Source organism: Bos taurus, chromosome 11, assembly GCF_002263795.3.
Source record: "Bos taurus isolate L1 Dominette 01449 registration number 42190680 breed Hereford chromosome 11, ARS-UCD2.0, whole genome shotgun sequence".
In the NCBI taxonomy this organism is placed as follows: domain Eukaryota; kingdom Metazoa; phylum Chordata; class Mammalia; order Artiodactyla; family Bovidae; genus Bos; species Bos taurus.
In genome coordinates, this window is record NC_037338.1 from 71485019 (window position 1) to 71507749 (window position 22731).

Consider the following 22731-nt stretch of genomic DNA (forward strand, 5'->3'; position numbering starts at 1 on the left):
AACAATGCCACCGTGACTACTCTTGTACACGTGTGCCTCAAACACTTCCTCCTGGGCAAAGCCAAACAAAATTTCTCGGCATTTCTACAATGAGGTGAAGCTACATGACTTAATTCTGACCTATGGACTGTGGACGGGAGGGATAAATGCCCCTTCTAGACCTGGCCCTACAACCCTGGACACGCTGGCCTGAGGCAGAAGATGCAGTGGAGAATGCTGAGGCCACAAGGGATGGTGGAGCTACTGAACAGAAACACCCAGGTCCTGGGATGCCTGCAAGAAGCAGGGCCCTTCCCAAACTGCCCAATGACCATCAGTGAAGTGATATCACAAAAAATAAACCTTTACTGTTAGCCACAGAGATGGGGGCTGGTTGCTTGTTATATCTGTAAGGCTTTCCTGACTAATACAACCTCCATTAAAATAGATTAGAGTGTGTGTATATGTGTCAGAAGGGGTCAGGTCAGGGCTAGGGTTGAGGAGGGAGTAAGGGAGGTATGCCTATAAAATGGCACCAGGGAATCCATGGGGTGATGGAGACTTTCTGCGTCTTGGTTGTGTCAATGTCAATATCCTGGTTGCTGATAACGCACCACACGTGTTCAAGGAGGAGACTGGATGAAGGGAACCCAGCATCCCTCTGTGTTACATGCTACCCTCACAGGTATTATAGAATTATCTGAAAAGAAAAAAGTTTACAAAACTGTGAAAGACAGTATCATAAATATGGAGAAGTATTAAACAAAAGACGGAAGGCAGTTTCTCCCTTTTTTTCAGAAAACGGCAAAATAAAGTGGTGTCAGGTAGAGAGGATGGCCCTTAGACCCAGGGGTGTGCCCCAGGGAACACCCTATGCCCTTGGTTTCTTCACCTTAAAAACAAGGATAGTACCTGCCCTAAAACTTCATAGGGTTTTGGCAGATTCAAATTACACAAGATGATAAATAGGAAAGTACTTTGAAACACTGAAAAGTTTTACACAGGATATTGAAGACTCATTTCTAGTAACAACTTTGCAATGACAAAGCATTGTACAAATCCCACCTACATTTATAAGCGCTGGAAAGCGGTGGGCGCTGAGCCTTTGTGTGAACTCAGTGACCAAGACTGAGGGGCTGTTAGTGACTACGCCTTTGTGGTAACAAGATAAAGGTCCTCCTTGTTCCAGGTGCAGACCGAGTGTGAAATACACTGCTTCTCATGTAATAAAGAAAAAAAAATCAACAGTATATACTCATTTTTACTTTATTCGCATAAAGAAACTATGTAAGCCTGAATCTAAAAACTAATAAAAGCGACAAGATGACGAACAGGGTGGATTGAGGGGGTGAGATTTTTCATAGTGTGCCTTTTTTTAAAACTAGGTGAATATATATTGCCTATTCAAACAATAAAATACAACATTTAAGGGACATTCTTAGGGAGGATTCCTATTTTGTGTGTGTGGGTGTGACAGTTACTTTTGTTTTTCTCAAAGCCTTAGTTCCAGAAGGATGAAGTCTGCTGAGTGTTATCACTGGGGTGTGTATTTGTGTATACCAGTGTGTGTGTCTTAGTATAAGTCTGCACATGCCAGAGAATTCTGGACGAGGTCTTACCTCCTTCCTGTCTCTCCAAATTGGAAATACCCAGGAATCATGGAGCAGGGGACCACTGGAACTGCTACTCTTGCTTTTCAATTTTCTGCTCCTTAGCTTATTACAATGTTTCAGAACACCAATTAATTAAATGATCACTTTATATGGGGAAACTGAGGCTGACCTAACTCAGTCAACCAGACAAAAGGAGATTAGAAATAGCAGCTGAGCTCTTTCCTCCCATATCTGCTCTATAACCACCAGTCAGGACTTCCTCTGGGTTTTAAGCAGTTTAAAACACAAATGCTCTCAGGGTACCAAAGTAAAACCTGGGTTGTCTCAAAGGACTTTCTAGTTGTTACAAGAATTAAATTTGAAAAGCTGAAATCAAGAAGCAGTTCTTTCTGACTGTGTTGGTTTTCTGCAGCTTTCACCATCTCGACAATAATGGAAACAGTCAATGATGTGGAGTAAACCGTCTTTGAACCTTAGAGTGTATAGTCTCTTTCTGTTTACTCTCTGTGGAGTCCACTAAGCCTGCAATCTTGGGCTGTTCACCTTCCAGAAGAATGGGCCTTTTGAAGTATTCTGTCCTCTTGGTTGAAGGCCAAGTGCTCATGTTTTCATTTTCTTGTAAATACAGTGTTCCAGCACTGTCCCAATCGAAATGGCTTCTACCTTCTCATTGACTGACTGTGGTGGAACAGTTTGAACAGAAGGTTTGGCCCTCTCCATTCTTTCAACATAAAACAGAGGCTATGCCATTGGGAGATGCTTTGCTGAGACCACAGTTCATTTCTGAGGTCTCAACCAAACATGAACCGAAGCATAAACTTTGCAAATTCTTTTAATTTGTCTGACATAGGAGACAGTTTACAAAACATATGAGGTTTCCATGCTACAGCCAAATGGAAAAATAAGAAATATTAGCATAGCAGAAGAGATTTTAAAAAAAGAAGAGTGTTTATTAGGAAAAGCCTCAGGGAATTTGAGTATAGCAGACTGCGAGTTCCTTTGGAAAATGAACATGTCCCCTTCAGCCCTCTATCTTTAGCATTCAGTATGGTGCCTGTCACGAAGAATATGCTTAAATGTTCATGGAGTTACACGCAGCTGCCACCTGGGAGGACATAAAAAGGCGAACTCCATTTCCACAAATGTTAGGGTCTATAAAGCGAAGTAAGACCCAGCCTAACAGACGAACTAGAAACATGCACAGAACTAAACTTGTATCTTTATTGGGAAACAAACTGAGTTCAGACACGGGTTTAGGTCAGCGATTGCTGGGTGCGTGGCATTTTAAATGTGAATGTAGTTGCTAATTCCATGGCCGCATGGAGAGATTCATTTCTGTAATTATCTTCACTAAGCTCCCCTGTATGCAAAATGCTGATCACTGGTGGGTACTATGGTCTCCCTAGAGACAGGGAACTCTTAATCCACCTTTTCAACACTTGGGAGAGTTCAAAAGACTCACAGTACAAAGAGACAGATTCATAGTTGGGAGCATCAGAAGTAACGCAGGGATAAATAACTCATTTACAGAAAAGAACTAAGACTCAGAATTCAAACCCTCATGTACACTAGGGTAGGCACTCTCTTGATCACACACACAGAGTCTTTTGATTGTTATAGAAGAGGCAGTATAGTATTATGTTGCATACATACTGTTATATAATTTATATACTGTGCTCCCCAACCGCTTTCAAATGATAGCATGTACTCAGAAAGTTTGAATTTGGCAATAAGGAGTTCATGATCTGAGCCAGTCAGCTCCTGGTCTTATTTTTGCTGACTGTATAGAGCTTCTCCATATTTGGCTGCAAAGAATACAATCAATCTGATTTTGGTGTTGGCCATCTGGTGATGCCCATGTGTAAAGTCTTCTCTTGTGTTGTTGGAAGAGGGTGTTTTCTATGACCAGTGCATTCTCTTGGCAAAACTCTATTAGCCTTTGCCCTGCTTCATTCTGTACTCCAAGGCCAAATTTGCCTGTTACTCCAGGTGTTTCTTGACTTCCTACTTTTGCATTCCAGTCCCCTATAATGAAAAGAACATCTTTCTTGGGTGTTAGTTCTAAAAGGTCTTGTAGGTCTTCATAGAACCATTCAACTTCAGCTTCTTCAGTGTTACTGGTCACGGCATAGACTTGGATTACTGTGATATTGAATGGTTTGCCTTGGAAACAAACAGAGATCATTCTGTTGTTTTTGAGATTGCATCCAAGTACTGCATTTTGGACTCTTTTGTTGACTATGATGGTTACTCCATTTCTTTTAAGGGATTCTTGCCCACAGTAGTAGATACAATGGTCATCTGAGTTAAATTCACCCGTTGTAGTCCATTTTAGTTTGCTGATTCCTAGAATGCCAACGTTCACTCTTGCCATCTTCTGTTTGACCACTTCCAATTTGCCTTGATTCATGGACCTCACATTCCAGCTTCCTATGCGATATTGCTCTTTACGGCATTGGACCTTGCTTCTTCTATCACCAGTCACATCCACAACTGGGTGCTATTTTTGCTTTGGCTCCAATCCCTTCATTCTTCCTGGAGTTATTTCTTCACTGATCTCCAGTAGCATATTGGGCAACTACCGACCTGGGGAGTTAATCTTTCAGTGTCCTATCTTTTTGCCTTTTCATACTGTTCATGGGGTTCTCAAGGCAGGAGTACTGAAGTGGTTTGCCATTCCCTTCTCCAGTGGACCACATTCTCACAGAATGTGAACTTTCAAATGTTCAAGCTGGTTTTAGAAAAGGCAGAGGAACCAGAAATCAAGTTGCCAAATCAAATTTGATGATCCACTGGATCATCAAAAAAGCAAGAGGGCTCCAGAAAAACATCTATTTCTCCTTTATTAACTATGCCAAAGCCTTTGATTGTGTGGATCACAATAAACTGTGGAAAATTCTGAAAGAGATGGGAATACCAGACCACCTGACCTGCCTCTTGAGAAACCTGTATGCAGGTCAGGAAGCAACAGTTAGAACTGGAAATGGAACAACAAACTGGTTCCAAATAGTAAACGGAGTACGTCAAGGCTGTATATTGTCACCCTGCTTATTTAACTTCTATGCAGAGTACATCATGAGAAACTGCTGGGCTGGACAAAGCACAAGCTGGAATCAAGATTGCCAGAAGAAATATCAATAACCTCAGATATGCAGATGACACCACCCTTATGGCAGAAAGTGAAGAGGAACTAAAGAGCCTCTTGATGAAAGTGAAAGAGGAGAGTGAAAAAGTTGGCTTAAAGCTCAACATTCAGAAAACTAAGATCATGGCATCAGGTGCCATTACTTCATGGCAAATAGATGGGGAAACAGTGGAAACAGTGGCTGACTTGATTTTTTGGGGGCTCCAAAATTGCTGCAGATGGTGATTGCAGCCATGAAATTAAAAGACGCTTACTCCTTGGAAGGAAAGTTATGACCAACCTAGAGAGCATATTAAAAAGCAGAGACTTTACTTTGTCAACAAAGGTCCGTCTAGTCAAGGCAATGGTTTTTCCTGTAGTCATGTATGGATATGAGAGTTGGACTATAAACAAAGCTGAGCACCGAAGAATTGATGCTTCTAAACTGTGGTGTTGGAGAAGACCCTTCAGAGTCCCTTGGACTGCAAGGAGATCCAACCAGTCCATCCTAAAGGAGATCAGTCTTGGGCATTCATTGGAAGGACTGATGTTGAAGCTGAAAACTCCAATACTTTGGCCACCTGATGTGAAGCGCTGACTCATTTGAAAAGACCCTGATGTTGGGAAAGATTGAGGGCAGGAGGAGAAGGGGACAACAGAGGATGAGATGGTTGGATGGCATCACCAACTCAATGGACATGAGTTTGGGTAGGCTCCAGGAGTTGGTGTTGGACAGGGAGGCCTGTTGTGCTGCAGCTCATGGGGTCACAAAGAATCAGACATGACTGAGTGACTGAACTGAACTCGGAAAGTGGTATGATTTTATGGCAGAACAGGAAAAATATATAAAGCTATTTTATGGCACAACAGGAAAATTATGTAAGGCAGACAGAGATCACTAACTATAGGAGCCAGTCCTGAGCCCAGTCCTTATTTCCAAGGACTGAAATGATCAGCAGGCTACCTGGAGCTTGTCCCCACCCCATGAGTGTGTCCCAGGACATGGGCTGGGAAGCTTTAGTGAATGTGGAGAACAAGAGTTCTGGAAAGGTCTTAGTTCAAATGCTGTTCCCTCAACTACTAGCTAGGTGACCCCGGCAAGTTACTTTATTTCTAGGTGCTTCAGTTTTCTCTACTGTAGAATGGGGATAAGTAGCCATCTTATAAGGCTGTTGAGAGAAGTACATGGAATTAGGAATGTTAAGTACTACTTAGCACAGCACTTTGCACATAATGAGCATTCAATAAGTGATTTTATTTATGTATTAATAAGACAATGGCATCATCATGATCACTATCATCATCACCTATCACCAGAAGGCGCTTCTTATCATCTCAGTATCTTCTGAGAATGAATTGAAGAGAAAAAAATACCAGGTTAACTAAGACTGAAGAAATGTGGTCAATAAGATGCCTGCCTACTAATGAATTGGTTTTTTTATTTCTTCATTTTTCAAATTGTGGTAGAACATAAAACTTACCATTTCAGCCATTTTTGAATGTACGGTTCTGTGGCTTTAAGTACACTGACAGTGCTGGGCAAACAGCACCACCATCCATCTCCAGGACTTTTCCCAAACTGAACCTCTCCCTGTTAAACAACAATGCCCCACTCCCCGTCTGCCTCTTCCCTGGTAACCTCTATTCCGCTTTCGGTCTGTGACACTGACTACTGTAGGTACCTCATACAAGTAGAATCACACGGTATTTGTCCTTTCAATTGTGTCTTGACATTCACTTCACCTATCTGAACACAAGGGTTTAAATTTACCCAAAGGTCATTCTCAGTTCAGAAATCACTCCCTAAAGCCTCTTACAGTACATTCCACACCAGACCATGTTAAGAATCTGGACCACCTCTATAGGAGGAAAAGTTACCAACAAGGTTTCAAGTTTCAAACCAAAACTCTGTCAGTGTGACGTATGACTGAATCCTTTTGTTAAGGGTTCAATCAGGCCAAATAGTTCTGAATCGTCCAGACTGGGGATGACCAGAGGTTTCTAGCTTGGGATGGACTCCAGGTGAAGCCCGTGAGAATCTCCACCACACATTCATTTTATGTAAATGTTCATTCATTGATTCTTCACCTGGATATCCAGTGGCTCATAAAACTCAACATATCCCAAACTGGGCTCAGCATTTCCAAATCTGCTCCTCCTCACATAACCCCTGCTCCAAGTGGTTGGCATCATCGGCTAACAGATGCTTATGGAAGAAAGCTGGGAATCATTCTACTTCTTTTCAGTCCTTCACTGGGAGCAATTACTCAGTTTTGCCAGTTTTACTTCCAAAATATTTCTGGAAATATCTTCTTTCCCTTCATCTCTATTATGACCGCTCTAGTTCTGGTCTAATCATCTTTTGCCTAATCTATCTTTCCGATTTCCTGGTTCACGTTTCAAATCATCTATATATGAGAATAATCTGTTTTTATGAAAAGCAAATATTTGTCCCTTCTCTATTAGGCATTCTTCAGTGACTTTTTTTTTTTTTTTTTTAAGGCTACATGACTTTAAAAAATATATTTATTTATTTATTTTTGGTTTGGGGTCTTAGTCATGTCACACAGGATCTTTTGTTGCGGTGCTCAGATTCTCTCCAGTTCTGGCACACAGGCTCAGCTGGGACATGGCCTGTGGGATCTTAACTCCCCACCCAGGGGTCAAATGCACTGGAAGGCAGATTGGACCACCAGGGAAGTCCCTTCAGTAACTTCTTGCTATCCTCATGGTAAAATCTGCCTCACTGACTTATGAAAGTTGCACTTGTACAGTTAGGAAGTATACAATATGTAAATGAAAAAGCCATTAAACCTCAAATCTGAGCATTATTTTCTGGCATTTTCCTTATGCTGAACATTATTTAGTTCTTCAGGCTAGTGTTAAGATATCAGCAGTACAATACTGAACACATACTGTTATAAAAGTGCTCACCTATCTTAGTATCTTGGAACTGAGCCATTCAAACACAGGAAAAACAACTGGATTTAGGAAACCTGGTTTCTAGTCCTATTCTTCCCCTAACATCATGCATGGCCCCAGGTCAGCCACTGAGCCACATCCTACTCCTGTAACACAGGTTTTCAGAGATTCTTAATCTGAGGTCCATGCAACCCCCTTCTCTTCCTTGCCTTCCACAAAGGTCCTTGGATAAAATTCAGGGCATCTTGGAACTTGCATGGGAAAAATGTGTATCTTTATATTCACTACTTTTAACTGAAATTTAGCATTTCTTCTAATTATGAATGCAGGCAACCATCTGTAGCAGTGTTAGCAGTACCCTGACTTTGGTATCAAGAAAAATCACAGGTATTTTTATATCACATTGTGGTTGTTGCTCATATTTTCAAAATAGTCTATGTTCGTCACTACTTCAAAATTGCAGTGATTATTAGATTTGCCGTGGATATGGTTATTTAAGGTATTTAAAAAGAATTATATCTCTGTTATTATTTTTTAAAGATGTAGTAACAGCACTTTAGTTGGTTTCCTTGTAGTATACTATACACTTAATGCATTTTAAAACACTGAAGGATGAATCTATAGGGTTCACCAAAGGAGTCTTTGGCATAAAAAAAATTAAAAATCCCTAGGCAAGATGGCCTCTGACCATTCATTCAAGTGCTAGGAATTCTATCCAAAACTGGCATAGAGATAGATAGCTCATATTGTAAACAAGATGATAAAAAGCACTTTTGAAACTGGAAGGTAGTACACTACTGTGAGAAGCTGTCTTCTATGGGCCCATGGGTGAAGTGATGTCTTCAACGATTTCACTCCTTAGCTTTTTAAACTAAATTTAGGGCAAGGAAAATGGGTAGTGATACCCATTACTTGGGCCCACATTTCTAAAGAAAGATTTTTCAAGATTTATGGGTCTTGACTTATTTGGATCCTGCTTTGAACAAAACGAACTGTAAAAAAAGAACAAAAAACAAAAAAGAAACATGTCTGAGACAAATAGGAAAATTTGAACATAGACTGGCTATTAGATAATGTTAAATAATTTTAGATGTAATGTTATTTTGGTTACATCTTCTTTGAAAATTTTCTTATCTGCTAGAGATACATGCTGAATTATAGGTGAGATCATATTTCACATATGCTGCAAAATATTTCAGAAAATTAAAAAAAAAGAAATAAGGTAGACAAAATTGCAATATGGATGATGGGTACATGGGGGTTCATTATATTTTTCTCTCTTTTTTGTGTTTTGTTTGAAATTTTTTATAATAAAAAGTGTTAAAAAATATTTTTTTAAAAAAGTTTCATAGACTTTCAGGATAGATCAAGCCCACAGAAATGCTTGCATTGTACTCTATATATTAAAAGTTTTTTAAATCATGTAAAGGAGTCTGCAGCTTGCCACAGTTCCTACCACACCCTCTTGTCTTAGAACCTGGGCTACTCCATCTATGTTGCCTATTTGGCTCACATAACATTTGACTTTGTAGGTTTGCAAAGTCTTTATATAATGAACCATTCTAACTGACCACGTTCACTATGTCTCAACAGCTTAAATCTAGTTTTTAATAATTAGGAACTGGTAATTCTTTTTTGTTCATTTTGGTTTGTTTTTTTCCAAATCTTCATTATTAAAAAATTAAACTATAGTTGATTTACAATATTGTATTAGTTTCAGGTATATAGCAAAATGATTCAGATACACACATACACACTCACACATACACACACACACACATTCTTTTGACACTCTTCTCCATTATAAGTTATTACAAGCTTTTGAATTCCCTATGCTATACAGTAAAAACCCTTATCTATTTTATATATAATAGTGTGTCTCTGTTAATCCCATACTCTTAATTTATCTCCTTCCCCCTTTCTGCTTTGATAACCCTAAGTTTGATTTCTATGTATGAGTTTCTGTTTCTAAATATGTTCATTTGTATTATTTTTTTAGATTTCACAAATAAGTGATATCATATAATATCTGTCTTTGTCTGACTTACTTCACTTAGTTTGATCATCTCTATGTCTATCCATGTTGCTGCAAATGACAATATTTCATTCTGTTCTATGGCTGAGTAATACTCTATTTTGTATGTATACCATATCTTCTTTATCTACTCATCTGCTGATGGACACCTAGGTTGCTTCCATATCTTGGTTACTGTAAATAGTACTGTTATGAACATTGGGATGCATGTATTATATCTTTTGGAATTAAGAGATTTTATCTTTTCTGGCTATATGCCCTGTAGCGGGATTACTGGATCATATGGTAATTTTATTTTTAGTTTTTTAAGGAACTTCCATACTGTTTTTCATAGTGGCTGCAGGAGCTGGTAATTCCTTAATTAAACCACTTATTTTTGTCTTCCTATGGCCACAGAGTGAAACCCTTCTTGAGCCAATATACCTGTGCCACTGGACAGGGGATCACAGCTGGACAAACTGTTACCACCATTGAGGAGCAACACCAGTTTTATACCCCACTGCTTTCAAATCAGTAACATCATTGGTGAGATGTTCACCCATGTTCCTGGCAGATGAGACACTACATGCCTATCTCCCACTGCATGGATGGACACTGACCCTTTACTTTAGTTCCTGGGACTCACAGTTCTCTGTAAAACTCCAAAGGCTTGCAACATTCATCACATTTGTGGGGACACTGCCAACCAATGACATGAAGCCATTGTAGAAATGCAGTTCATTTTCATATGAGCTATGGAATCGGTTCGTGGATTTAAATCCCAACTCTGTCACAGTGAATATATTTATTCTTTCTGTGCCACAGATTTGTCATTTGTAAAATGGGGAACTACTAGTAATTATCCTCAGAAGGATGAAGAGGAAGAATAACTATATATATTTATATATATATGTATATATACACACACACACACACACACACATACACACACATATATATATGCACAAATATTGAGAACAGTGTCTGGAGCATGGTATACAGTTAATATCTGCTACCTACTGTTACCATAACTATTATCTTCAACAACACCAAAAGTTTTACACCAAAATAATGCCCATGTTTCAATAATATCTCAAAATTAATTCTAAGGAAAGGTTATACTAAATGAGATTGATACTATAAAAGTTACTCTCTGTAAAATGAGTCCTTTCTTTCATTGAGTTAGGTGCCTTGTTGTGTTATAATTTGTTAATTCAAAAGCAGTTACAAACATTTTTAAGTTAAAAACACTGAGTTTTCATGACCTTTCTTAAATCAGATAAATTCACTTTAGCAATTGCACTAATCCAATAATTACAGTTGAAAAGAATACTATAACATATATAAGAAGGTATTTGGAATCGTGTGGAATTAAAAGACACTTGTTCCTTGAAAGAAAAGCTATGACCAACCTAGACACCAGATTAAAAAGCAGAGACATTACTTTGTCAATAAAGGTCTGTCAGTCAAAGCTATGATTTTTCCAGGAGTCATGTATGGATGTGCGAGTTGGACTATAAAGAAAGATGAGCGCTGAAGAATTAATGCTTCTGAACTGTGGTGTTGGAGAAGACTCTTGAGAGCTCCTTGGACAGCAAGGAGATCCAACCAGTCAATCCTAAAGGAAATCAGTCCTGAATATTCATTGGAAGGACTGATGTTGAAGCTGAAACTCCAATACTTTGGCCACCTGATGCGAAGAGCTGATTCATTTGAAAAGACCCTGATGCTGGGAAAGATTGAAGGTGGGAGGAGAAGGGGACAACAGAGGATGAGATGGTTGGATGGCATCACTGACTCAGTGGACATGAGTCTGAGTAAACTCCAGGAGCTAGTGATGGACAGGGAAGCCTTGCGTGCTGCAGTCCATAGGTCGCAAAGAGTTGGACATGACTGAGCGACTGAGCTGAACTGACCTGATATTCACAACCTCTTTCCTTACAAGTCCTTTAAAGTCACTGAAAAGGTCTCACAAGGTAATCTAATGAAGAGAATATTCCCGATGAAAATTAATGAAACAATTCTCAGATCATTGTCAGAAATTACAAAAAAAAAGACTTTCTGGAAGTAAACTCTCAACATGAAACAGAAGTTTCAATCTGAATCAAAATAGTGATAGTGGTTTCTAAAGGATTGGAGTTATTTGAGCTGTAAACCTTGAATAGGGTGTGTTTGTGTGTGTAATCAAAAGACAAAAACCACTTTGCCCAGCAGAGCTAACCACTTTCAAGGAAGTCCAGGATAAAAATTAACCCAAATGTTTAAAGTATCTAAAAGACCCATAGTTCTCTTAATCAAAGCAAAAAGGCATTTTGCATTAGATAGCAGATTTTATCTTTTTCTGTATTTTTAAATCATTTTGAACAGTACAGAGAATTGATTGGTTTCGCCTTTTGTTCATAATCAATTTTAGTTCTTGTTGCTTTGATAGTTATTATTTCTACCAAAATGATAAAATTAAATCATGAAGTTTGATATATGCCTGATCTAAGTATACTAATTCTAAAATTATATTACACTTTTCATAAATCTGGTTTGAAATGAATTCTCATGCATATCCTAGTTTTAATCACTTTGTTGACTGATTTACTCTTCAAATCTGCTTATTTATATAAAAATGTGATCTGTATTCAAAAAGTAAGTAGGTTTGGGAAACCGCACAGTTGGGGTTTTACTAAATTATCTAGTAGCTATCTTGTTTGCTGCTGCTAAATATTCTACAAGACTTTGTTTCTGTGACAAAGAGATGAGTTCACACCACTTTGCTCAGGAGATGAGTAGCTGTCACTTTAATAGCTCTGCCTTGAGTGGTGAAAAGACAGTGATACATCAATGTAAATAATTTCCTTGGTTAGACCAGCAATCACACAGCCTAACACAATCAGAGCTTGGAAGGGGCATTTGCAACAATAAACAGAAGCCTCTGATTTTTACTTAAAATTTCAAAAGCTGTCCTGATTTCTAGCTTATTGGCCTTGATTACAGGCCTATGAGGAAAGAATTATTTAAATGACTAGCAAAATTAGTCTGCAGATGTCAATCTCCTCTAGCTTAAAAAAAAAAAAAAAAAAACTTACCAGAAACTGAGCTCTTTATAAAGTAAAATAACTGTTTTCTGAACAGTTTAAAAGTAAGCTTAAAAGTAATGAATGAATGGAAAGAGACAGATAAAAACAAATACGAAAAGTATATTAAGAAAACTGTGACAACCCAGAGGGATGGTATGGGGAGGGAGGAGGATTCAGGATGGGGAACACATGTATACCTGTGGCAGATTCATTTTGATATATGGCAAAACCAATACAATATTGTAAAGTTAAATAAAATAAAAAAAAAAAAAGAAAACTCTGTTAACTTTTAATTATTTAAAATAAAGGAAAAAATCAGAGTAAAAACTCATCATCTGCTAGAAAAAATAAACCCTGCCACTTCCCTCTGCCTCTACTACAACTATGAAATGGAGTAACAAGGTCCTACTAAGATGTACCTTAAATAATGGACTGAGCAAAATACAAAGAAAATTATTACCTTCTTTTAATTTTTTTTGAAAAATATAAGATTATTTATAACAATAATACAAAAAGCTGTACTGTTGTATTTACATAGTGACACATATCACTATAACATATATGACAATAAGAGCACAATAAAGGGAGAGGCAGAGGGGCAAAATTGTTATATTTTACCAGAATCAAGTCATCATTAATCTCGAAGTAGACTGGGTCAGCTAAAGATGCATACTGAGATATCTAGAAAAGACTGCTACGAAAATAACAACCAAATGGTAGCTGAAATATCAACAATCAAAACAGTACACTAAAAAATTCTGCTTGACACAAATGAGGCAGTAAAAGAGGAACAAAAAAAGAATGAGACAAAGAGAAAACATATCAAAATGACAGCCCCCAATCCAACCATACCAACAATTACATACAATGTCAATGGAGTAAACTATCTTAATAAAACAGCAGAGTTTCTTTAAATGCATACGAAAGCAAAACCCAAACATATGCTATCTATGAGACACACTTAGATTTAAAGGCATTTAGGGAAAAAAAAAAAAAAAGGTTGAAAGCAGTGAGCTGGAAAAGGTATACCAAGCAAACAATAAACAAAATAGAGCTAGAGCAGGTTATTAATATCAGATGAAATAGACTTTAAGTTCAGACATATCACTAGAGACAAAGAGGAATATTTCATAATGATAAAAAGGTCAAAACGTTGGAGGATGAAACAATTATGAATGGACATGTACCTAAGAACAAAACAGACAGAACTGAAAGTAGAAATAATCCTTCCTGCATCTGTTAGTAGTATCCACACTCCTCAATGAAAGGCCGTCCCCAGTTCCTGCCAGAAAACCCCTTCCTACAGCAACAACTATAGTTCTTTCCAGCTTCTGGTACCCACACTCTCCTCTCACCCCAGGGGTCCTAGGGAAGGTCATGACTCCCTATTGCTGCGGCTAATCAGCCCTTTTGGTTCCACTGAATTCTCCCTAGGTACCCCTGGGATGTAATGGGGCTTCTCTCATAGCTCCATCAGTAAAGAATCTGCCTGCAATGCAGGAGACCTGGGTTCGATTCCTGGGTTGGGAAGATCCCCTGGAGAAGGAAATGGCAACCCACTCCAGTATTCTTGCCTGGAGAATCCCCATGGACAGAGGAGCCTGGCGGGATACAGTCCATGGGGTCTCAAGAGTCGAACACGACTTAGCAACTAAACCACCACCACCTGTGTGATGTGCCATCCATTTTCTGACAGAAATCTGACCTATATCTAAATTCCTCGCCTTGGATTGAAAGAGACTAGAAGTTGCTTACTCAATAGCCATTCTCTCTTTCTCACTCAAGTTAAAAGAACTCTGATTTTTAGCTGGGCATTTGTTGCCCCAGAAAAAGAACTACATTTCCCAGTCTGCCTGAGCACACATGCTGAGGCCATATGAACTAAGTCTCAGTAAACGAGAAGGTCTGCACCCTCTTTCCATCATTTATCTATTCTGTTACTTGGATAATGGATGTGACGGTTAGAGTTCCAACAGCTTTTTTGGACTTTAAGCAAGAAAACCACACCAAAGGATGATAGAGGATAAAGCCTGAAGGAATTTTGGTCCCACGTGTCCTTTGGATTTGTCATTCCTGCCCTGGACTGCTTGTTTATACACAAGAAAGAAATAAACTTCTATTTTGGTTAAACCATTGTTTTTCAAGCACCTGCTACTCCATCCTGATACATACAGCCTGTGAGGCACTCGTACCCGGCCCTGACTCTCTTTCTAACCTCTCTTGTATGACTCTCTCCTTGCTCACTGTGCTCCAGCCACTCGGGCGCATGCAGAATTCTTTACTGCCTTTTGTAGCTCTTTGCGGAAGCTGACATTTCCCCACCTGAAATCTCCCTGAATCTGAATAACTGCTCATCAAGGTCTCAGTTGAATTGTCACCTCCTATGAGAAGGCTTCCCTGACCATCCTAACAACAGCTCCCCTTTTAAGCTCTTTCAAAGACCTCTGTTTTGCTCCATTATGGTATTTATGACCATTTGTAACATATATTTGTTAGTTTACTTCTTTATTGTCTCTTTCTCTTATTAGACTCCATTAGGGAGGGTGTCTTTCTAATTCTCTCATATATAAAATACATGAAGTTTTCTCTGGGCTATATATCACTTTGTGCCTTGTATACAGTAAGCAAGCTCACAAAATATTTGCTTTTAAAAAATGCGTATCAGTATACTTCACCTTTATCTGATCTCTTGTCTCATTAACTAGGTCAGGGGTTGGCAAACTTTGTAAAGAGTCAAAGGGTAAATATTTGAGACTTTATCATTTTTGTTGCATATTCTTCTCATCCCTCCTCAACAACCCTTTAAAAACATAAAAACCATTCTCAGCTCGAGGGCCATATAAAAATAGACTGAGGGTGGAGTTTGGCCCATAGGCTGTAGGCAGTCAACCCTTGTGTAGACTCCAACTGTCTTAAGGTCAAGCCTGAGTTATTTACATATATCCTCTGGGACGTAGCACAATACTGAGCACACAGCAGGTTCTCCATAAACTCAGAACTCAGTTGCATTGGGCTAAATTGATTGGGTTAGGCATAGAGATGAAATGAAATGGAACACCTAAAACAGTCAGATTTCGTCTAATAGGTGTTTTGCAGGGAGAGAAGGCCTATGGTCCAGGCTGAATGACTCAAAGGGTCATTTACAGGGATTGCAGGCAATGGGAAAAGACAGCTTCTCATTCTGTCACAATCCTAATACCCTCTGCTTCCAAGCAGCAACCCTGTGAAGTTAGGCAGCTGCCCTCCGTCCAGTGTGGCTGACAGGGGCTGACAAGAGTCAATTTTCCCCAGTGGTTACTTTTGTTCTGCATTACTATGCCTTGCTCTCTGGTTCCCTTGTTGCCCAGCATTCTGAAAAGCTGCTGGTTTAAAGACCGCATCTACCTCCAGAGGTAAAAACAGCTTGACAAATACAGAATTACATATTTAACCACTACAGATAATTCTTAGATGGTGACCAGGAAACCTTTCTGAAAACAGTTTCTGAATGAGAGCAAGTACTTGCTCTTGCTGTGGTTCCAAATCTTGTGATATACTGATCTAGATGAAGGAAGGAAAGAAGGAATAAATGGATAAAAATACTCCCTGGCCATAATCATGGCCACAGCTCCCACTCCTGGAACCACCAGAATGCCAGGAAGTTGCAGTGTCTCCTGAGAGATCCAAGAATGTGTACAATGTTTTCCCCTAGGGCATTTTTGCTTCCGCGCTCTGGCAAAGGCTGAGGTCAGAGCCACTGGCCTCAAGAGAACAGTGCCTCTTTCCTGTAGCATCCCAAAGGCTCAGAATTCCTGCCAGCACCTATCCTCTCAAAAGTCTTCTTCCCAGGCCTGGGCAGAACAGAGGGTGGGGGAGATCAGAGACATTATTTCATGTCCTGCCAGCTCTTCAATCTCCATGAAGTAGTGAGCCAGCCACAGAAAACTGGCTCCATCTCTAGGCACTTCTTTCTTTTTCATGTTCTTGGGGTCTCAGAATAATTCACTGCAATGTTCTATCATTAAGTCTCTGCCACTTCATATTCAACTCCCATCTTCATGGCAAGAACAAAAGCAACAAGTAGTCCCTTGGGGGTTAAAACCTAGCAAGCAGCTATTTCCCAAAGAAGGTAAGTTTCAGATGCTTAACAGTATGACTGAATAAAATGCATTACCTAATCAAGCTTGGTGTGCTGCAGTCCATAGGGTCACAAAGAGCAGGACAGGACTTAGTGACTGAACAACAACAACCAAGTTTCACTCTGATGAGGTAGCAAGTCCTACATTTTAGATATAAGAAGCAAAAGGGTGGAAATAACTTATTTAAGTAGTAAATAGCATCAAAGTCCCTTGATTCTGTCCCTTGTCTGTATAAGATCTTACCTGCCAAAGAGCCAAGAATGTGGCCATGATGCTAAGAGCAGGGAGCAAATGGGCTGGGGAAGAAAGGAGTAAGAGCCTGAGGAAACACTTTGGAAAGAGTTAATTATACAAACCTCAAGGTCCCTGTACCTGTTCTAATGAGTGTCTGGGGGTTCTATGTTTCTGAAGAAGTAATCAAAACTAAATGAAACTGTAACTTTGAAAATATGACTCTGGGACTTAATTCTGCATGTCCGACAAAGGAAGATAGAGAAGGAGCTGTAAGAAATACTGGACACTGTACTATGGAGAAAATATTCTTTGGGGAGTAGAGCTTCCTAAGGAACAGGAATTGCTGTAACACTGAGCACACTGAGAAGAGAGCTAACAGGAACTGAGAGGCGGGCGCTCTTTTGTCTCTGAACACCTCTCCGGCCAGCACCACCAGAGCAGCCATTCTTGAGTCCCATGTGGAAAACACAGTGAGAAAGATCAGTGCCAAGGATTTCTTTTTTCCATATATCTGGTATGACCTGACATCATCTTTTTTGATGATGCTCCTTGGAAGAAAAGCTGTGACAAACCTAGATAGCATATTAAAAAGCAGAGACATCACTTTGTTGACAAAAGTCCGTATAGTTAAAGCTATGATTTTTCCAGTAGTCATGTACAGATGTGAGAGTTGGACCATAAAGAAGGCTGAGTGCCAAAGAATTTTTACTTTTGAACTTTGGTGCTGGGGAAGACTCTTTAGAGTCCTTTGGACTGCAAGGAGATCAAATCAGTCAATCCTAAAGGAAATCAACCCTAAATATTCATTGAAAGGACTGATGCTGAAGCTGAATCTCCAATACTTTGGTCACCTGGAAGAGCTGACTCACTGGAAAAGACTCTGATGTTAGGAAAGAATGAGGGCAGGCGGAGAAGGAGGCAACAGAGGATGAGATGGTTGGATGGCATCAAAGACTCAGTGAACATGAATCTGAGCAAACTCTGGGAGATGGTGAAGGACAGGGAAGCCTGGCTTGCAAAGAGTTGGATACATACAACTTAGTGACTGAACAACATCTTTTTTGAAAGTGGAATCATGGCCAGGAGACCAAAGTAAGTTTTCAGGAAGACTGTTGAGATTTCATGCCACTTTGGTAATTTACTGTTTCTAACTGTCTCTCCATGTGTCCCTCCTTCTGAATCCTTCTCTCACAGCTCCTCTGGGAGGCCTCTGCCCACAGCCACCACCATTTGTGGCAGGTTACAGACCCCTCTTGCTGAGCCGGCCTAGAGGAAACACACCAGACTAATCTCCCAGGCAGCTGTCCAGGGTCATGAAAGACAAACCAAGCATATACTCAGGATCTAGGGTCAGATTACCAAGCTAGAAACAGAATCACAGAATCACAGGATCAAGATGGTGGGGCAAAGCGGACATGGCAAATAGGAAGTGAAATCTCAGAAAGGAATTAACACTCAGAACAGAAAACCAAAGCTGTGATACAAAAGGTCAGAATCAAAAGTAAGAGCTGGAAGCACTAGTATACAGCTCAGCTGGGTAGGGCCACAGAAGATGGTGAGCAAAGAGGAGAGTGCCAGGAGGCCTTGACTGGGACTCCGTCTTCCACCTGGTCCTATATTGCAGGATAAGCTCCGTCTGCTGATGTCTCTATAGGACTTAACAACCCGATCCCCAGTGACATAAGAGGAGACTAAAGCAGGGGGAGGCTTGTCCCAGCAATTTGAACAAGGTCATATAATTAGTTAGAGGCACACCCAAGATGAAAATTGTCACCTCTCCAACTCTGCTTTTCTGTGCATATAATTAATGTAGACAATATGCTTGCACTTTTCAGACGCATTTGAAATGATGGTCCCATGTAAGACTAGTTATACAGAGTAGGAGCTCCATATGAAGCACTGCCCGACAAGGCAGTTATTATTGGGAAATACCTTAAGCCAGCGGTCCCCAACCTTTTTGGCACCAGGGACTAGTTTCGTGGAAGGCGATTTTTCCATAGACTGGGGGCAGGGAGGAGATGGTTCGGGGAGATTCAAGTGCATTACATTTATTATGTGCTGTATTTCTAATCTAATGCCATCACTGATCTAACAGGAGGGATTGGTCCATGGATTAGAGGTTGGGAACCCCTGCCTTAAAAAGTAAGAATGATAACCAAATGATCAAGGCACTACACTTTGACTAATCTTGAAGATTTTGAGGCCTGAATGTGGAAAGATACTTAGAACTCTCTAGGATGCATGCATGCTAAGTTGCTTCAGGGGTATCCGATTCTTTGCAACCCTATGGACTGTAGCCCACCAGGTTCCTCTGTTCATGGGATTCTCCAGGCAAGAATACTGGAGTGGGTGGCCATGCCCTCCTCCAGGGGATCCTCCTGACCCAGAGATCGAACCTGCGTCTCCTACGTCTCCTGCATTAGCAGGTGGGTTCTTTACTCCTAGCACCACTGGGGAAGACTCCTCTCTAGGACAGGGTTTCTTAAATTCAGCACTACCGACACTGTGGACTCAATAACTTTTTGCTTTAGGGGCCTATCCCGTGCACTGGAGGGTGTTTAACAGCATCTCTGACCTCTGCCCACTGATGCAGGAACAACAAAGCCAGCCCTGGTCCCCTAACCATCATGACAAACAAAAACGTTTCCAGACACTACCATACATCCCCCAAGTAGCAAATTATACCTGGTTGAGATCATGCAGTAAATACACTTATGCTAAAGTAAAAGGAACTAAGTCAGGACACTAAAGGCTGTTATATTCATTATTACATGTGGTTTAGTGCATTCAGAAATGTTTGTTGACATGCTAATAGCAAAAGTATACTCACTGTGTACAAGGAAACAAAAATCTTTCCACATCAGCAACAGAGTGAGTTTTGTAAAGCCTTCTGCATCATATTCCACGACACCCCTAAGTAATAAAAACACACACAGACAAAAAACCTTCATAAAAACAAGGTATCAAAGAGATGGAACCAAGTAAAGAATATATTCATAAAGCAAGGTTATTGAATCCAAGATACATTTAAGACAAGTGAGTGCTATCATAGGAAGGATGTGGGATTTGGAATGAAAGCATCTAGGTTTGAATTACAGCTTTACTATTATGACCTCTGGCAAATCACTTAGCCTTTGGAGCCTCAGTTTCCTTATCTGTAAAACAAATATAATCATATGTGCAAACTTCATCATGGAGTTGTGAAAAACAAGTAAGGCCACCCATAAAATGGTTAGACGGTATCACTGACTCAGTGGACATGAGTTTGAGCAAACTCCAGGAGATGGTGAAGGACAGGGAAGCCTGGCATGCTACAGATCATGGGGTTGCAAAGAGTTGGACATGACTTAGTGAGAGAACAACAATAACAATCCACAAAATACTATGCAAATGTGAGTCACTGCTGCTGCTAAGTCACTTCAGTCGTGTCCGACTCTGTGAGACCCCACAGACGGCAGCCCATCAGGCTCCCCCGTCCCTGGGATTCTCCAGGCAAGAATACTGGAGTGGGTTGCCATTTCCTTCTCCAATGCATGAAAGTGAAAAGTGAAAGTGAAGTCGCTCAGTCGTGTCTGACTCTTAACAACCTCATGGACTGCAGCCTACCAAGCTCCTCTGTCCATGGGATTTTCCAGGCAAGAGTACTGGAGTGGGGTGCCATTGCCTTCTCCGAATGTTAGTCACTAGTGATGAGCAAAAGGACAAATGAAGAAGTCAGGGCAGCAAAGACCCCAGGTCTATACAGTGACTGTCCAGTCTCACTTTCATTCAGGTACTGAACAGTCACAAGCAATGACAATATTACTAAGTTCAGGATTATAGATGACTATCTTCCAAAGTACTTGGCATCCTTTCTCTTGTGTCCCCCGATCTTCCCCACTGGGCTCAAGACAAAGTAGCAACATTAGCAGGGTGGATGTGGGGTTCAGATGGGAGATGCATACCTCCTGTGTCAAAGGAGAACAGTGTCTGAACACAGAAGGGCCTAGACTGAATTCTGATGGGCTCCTCTCCCCCATTTCCCTCTGGAGCTGAGTGTACAGCAGGTGACACGGCCACAATGTGCCAATACTAACCACACAGAGAGGACAAGGATAACTTTCTCTCTCATCCATACAAGGAGACCTTTGCTGCCCTTAGAAATGCCTTCTCCCTGGCTGAGTCAGACTAAACAGACCATTAATACTGATGGCCTCCAGGTTTAAGTAGGAAGGAACAGTTGACCCCACTGTGAAGGTAAAGGAACTGAGACACTGAAGGTTGAGTGATTTGCTCAAAGACTGTTGACACATCATTAAAGTCTGCTGACTTCAGTCAACAACTTTATTCATCAGTTTGTATTTCTTTTCTGGATATGTAATTTACTCAATATTACAACACTGATATCTGAACTTTTTAGATACTGCACCCCATAAGCAAAAACAAGCACTGACAGAATCCTTCTCATCATGCATATAGTACAGTATATGGTAGTATTTGTATATGATTTTGCAGTTGTAGACAAGTACTACTATATTATATGTGTAATAAAACACAAAAATGTGCATACATAGAATGAGATTTAAAAAGAATTGTTAACAAGTGTAAATGCAATTGTTCACCCTTTTCTTGAATACCACTGGAGTGAGGGGAGGCACATGCCCCTGAGGTTCACACACCCGGCTTTGCTGGTCACTGTGCTAATATCTTCATTTTCAGTAACATACACAAAAAATAATCTTACTCAAAAATGAGAAGACTAACAGAGTTATTTATTAAGCACTGTTCATATCATAAACACTTTCTCAAAATGCGCATAAAGAAAGCTGAAAAATACCTTAAGTGTTAAGAGACTCATTAACAGTTATGCTGTTTAGATATTGTTACTCTATTTTGGCAATATGAGAAATTCCACGATGGATAACAAGAAAATTTCTTGAAATTGTCTTGAGGAGTCAGAAATTTTCTTTTAATTATGCCACATTTGTAAAAATTATATCCTAACCTTATTCTTGATTTCATCTTTTCATTCCTTTTATCTTAATTTCTTCAGTTACTGATTTAAAATTTTAATATACACATCTTCTCTGGAATGAGGTGGGAGGTAATGAGAGCACTAAAATGCTTAGTGCTTAGGCAGAGTGTGCTCCACCTTTTAAAGAGACTGTGAGGAAAAGGTAACCACCCACCACCCCCCAAGCTAAGCCCTAAGTGGGAGGTTGATAAGGGCTCTGCCACCATTAAGGAAACAGCTGCAGAGCAGCCAGCACGGGCCGCATGACGGAAAGGGCCAGAGCACAGGGTGGGTGGCCAGAGGAGACGCCCACCCTGGGACTGCAGCTACACACTGCCCTCCTCCCTCGCAGGGCCTTCTTCCAACACACTAATCCCAAGTGTGAGTCATGGCACTGGTGTCTAAGTCAGATTTCCTTCCCGAATCTCTGCGGCCCTGTGGGGAGTGGGAGTCTTATCAGGAGACCTGAGTTCTGAGGAACAGGGTTCCTGCCCCAGCTACCTCTGAGACTTCCACAGGTGACTGAACTGGTCAAGTTTTATAGGCTTTTCTTTGTAGGATGTGCCAGGAATGCCCACCTGGCTCACCTCATGGCCACTGTGTGATGACGGAGGTGAAAGTACTGTGTAGACTGTAAAGAGTGCACGAAGAAGCAGGTATGGCAAC

At 40.3% G+C, this 22731-nt stretch overlaps 1 protein-coding gene across 6 annotated transcripts in view; it reads right to left on the bottom strand.

The window, feature by feature from the left end:
• The window catches only part of BABAM2 (BRISC and BRCA1 A complex member 2), a 422242-nt gene that overhangs the window by 71351 nt on the left and 328160 nt on the right, over window positions 1-22731 (bottom strand). For all 6 annotated transcript variants that reach the window (XM_059891476.1, XM_059891480.1, XM_059891478.1 and 3 more), the window contains one exon: window positions 19903-19985. In XM_059891476.1, the coding sequence (XP_059747459.1) occupies window positions 19903-19985 (83 nt within the window). The remainder of the gene's footprint in view (window positions 1-19902; window positions 19986-22731) is intronic.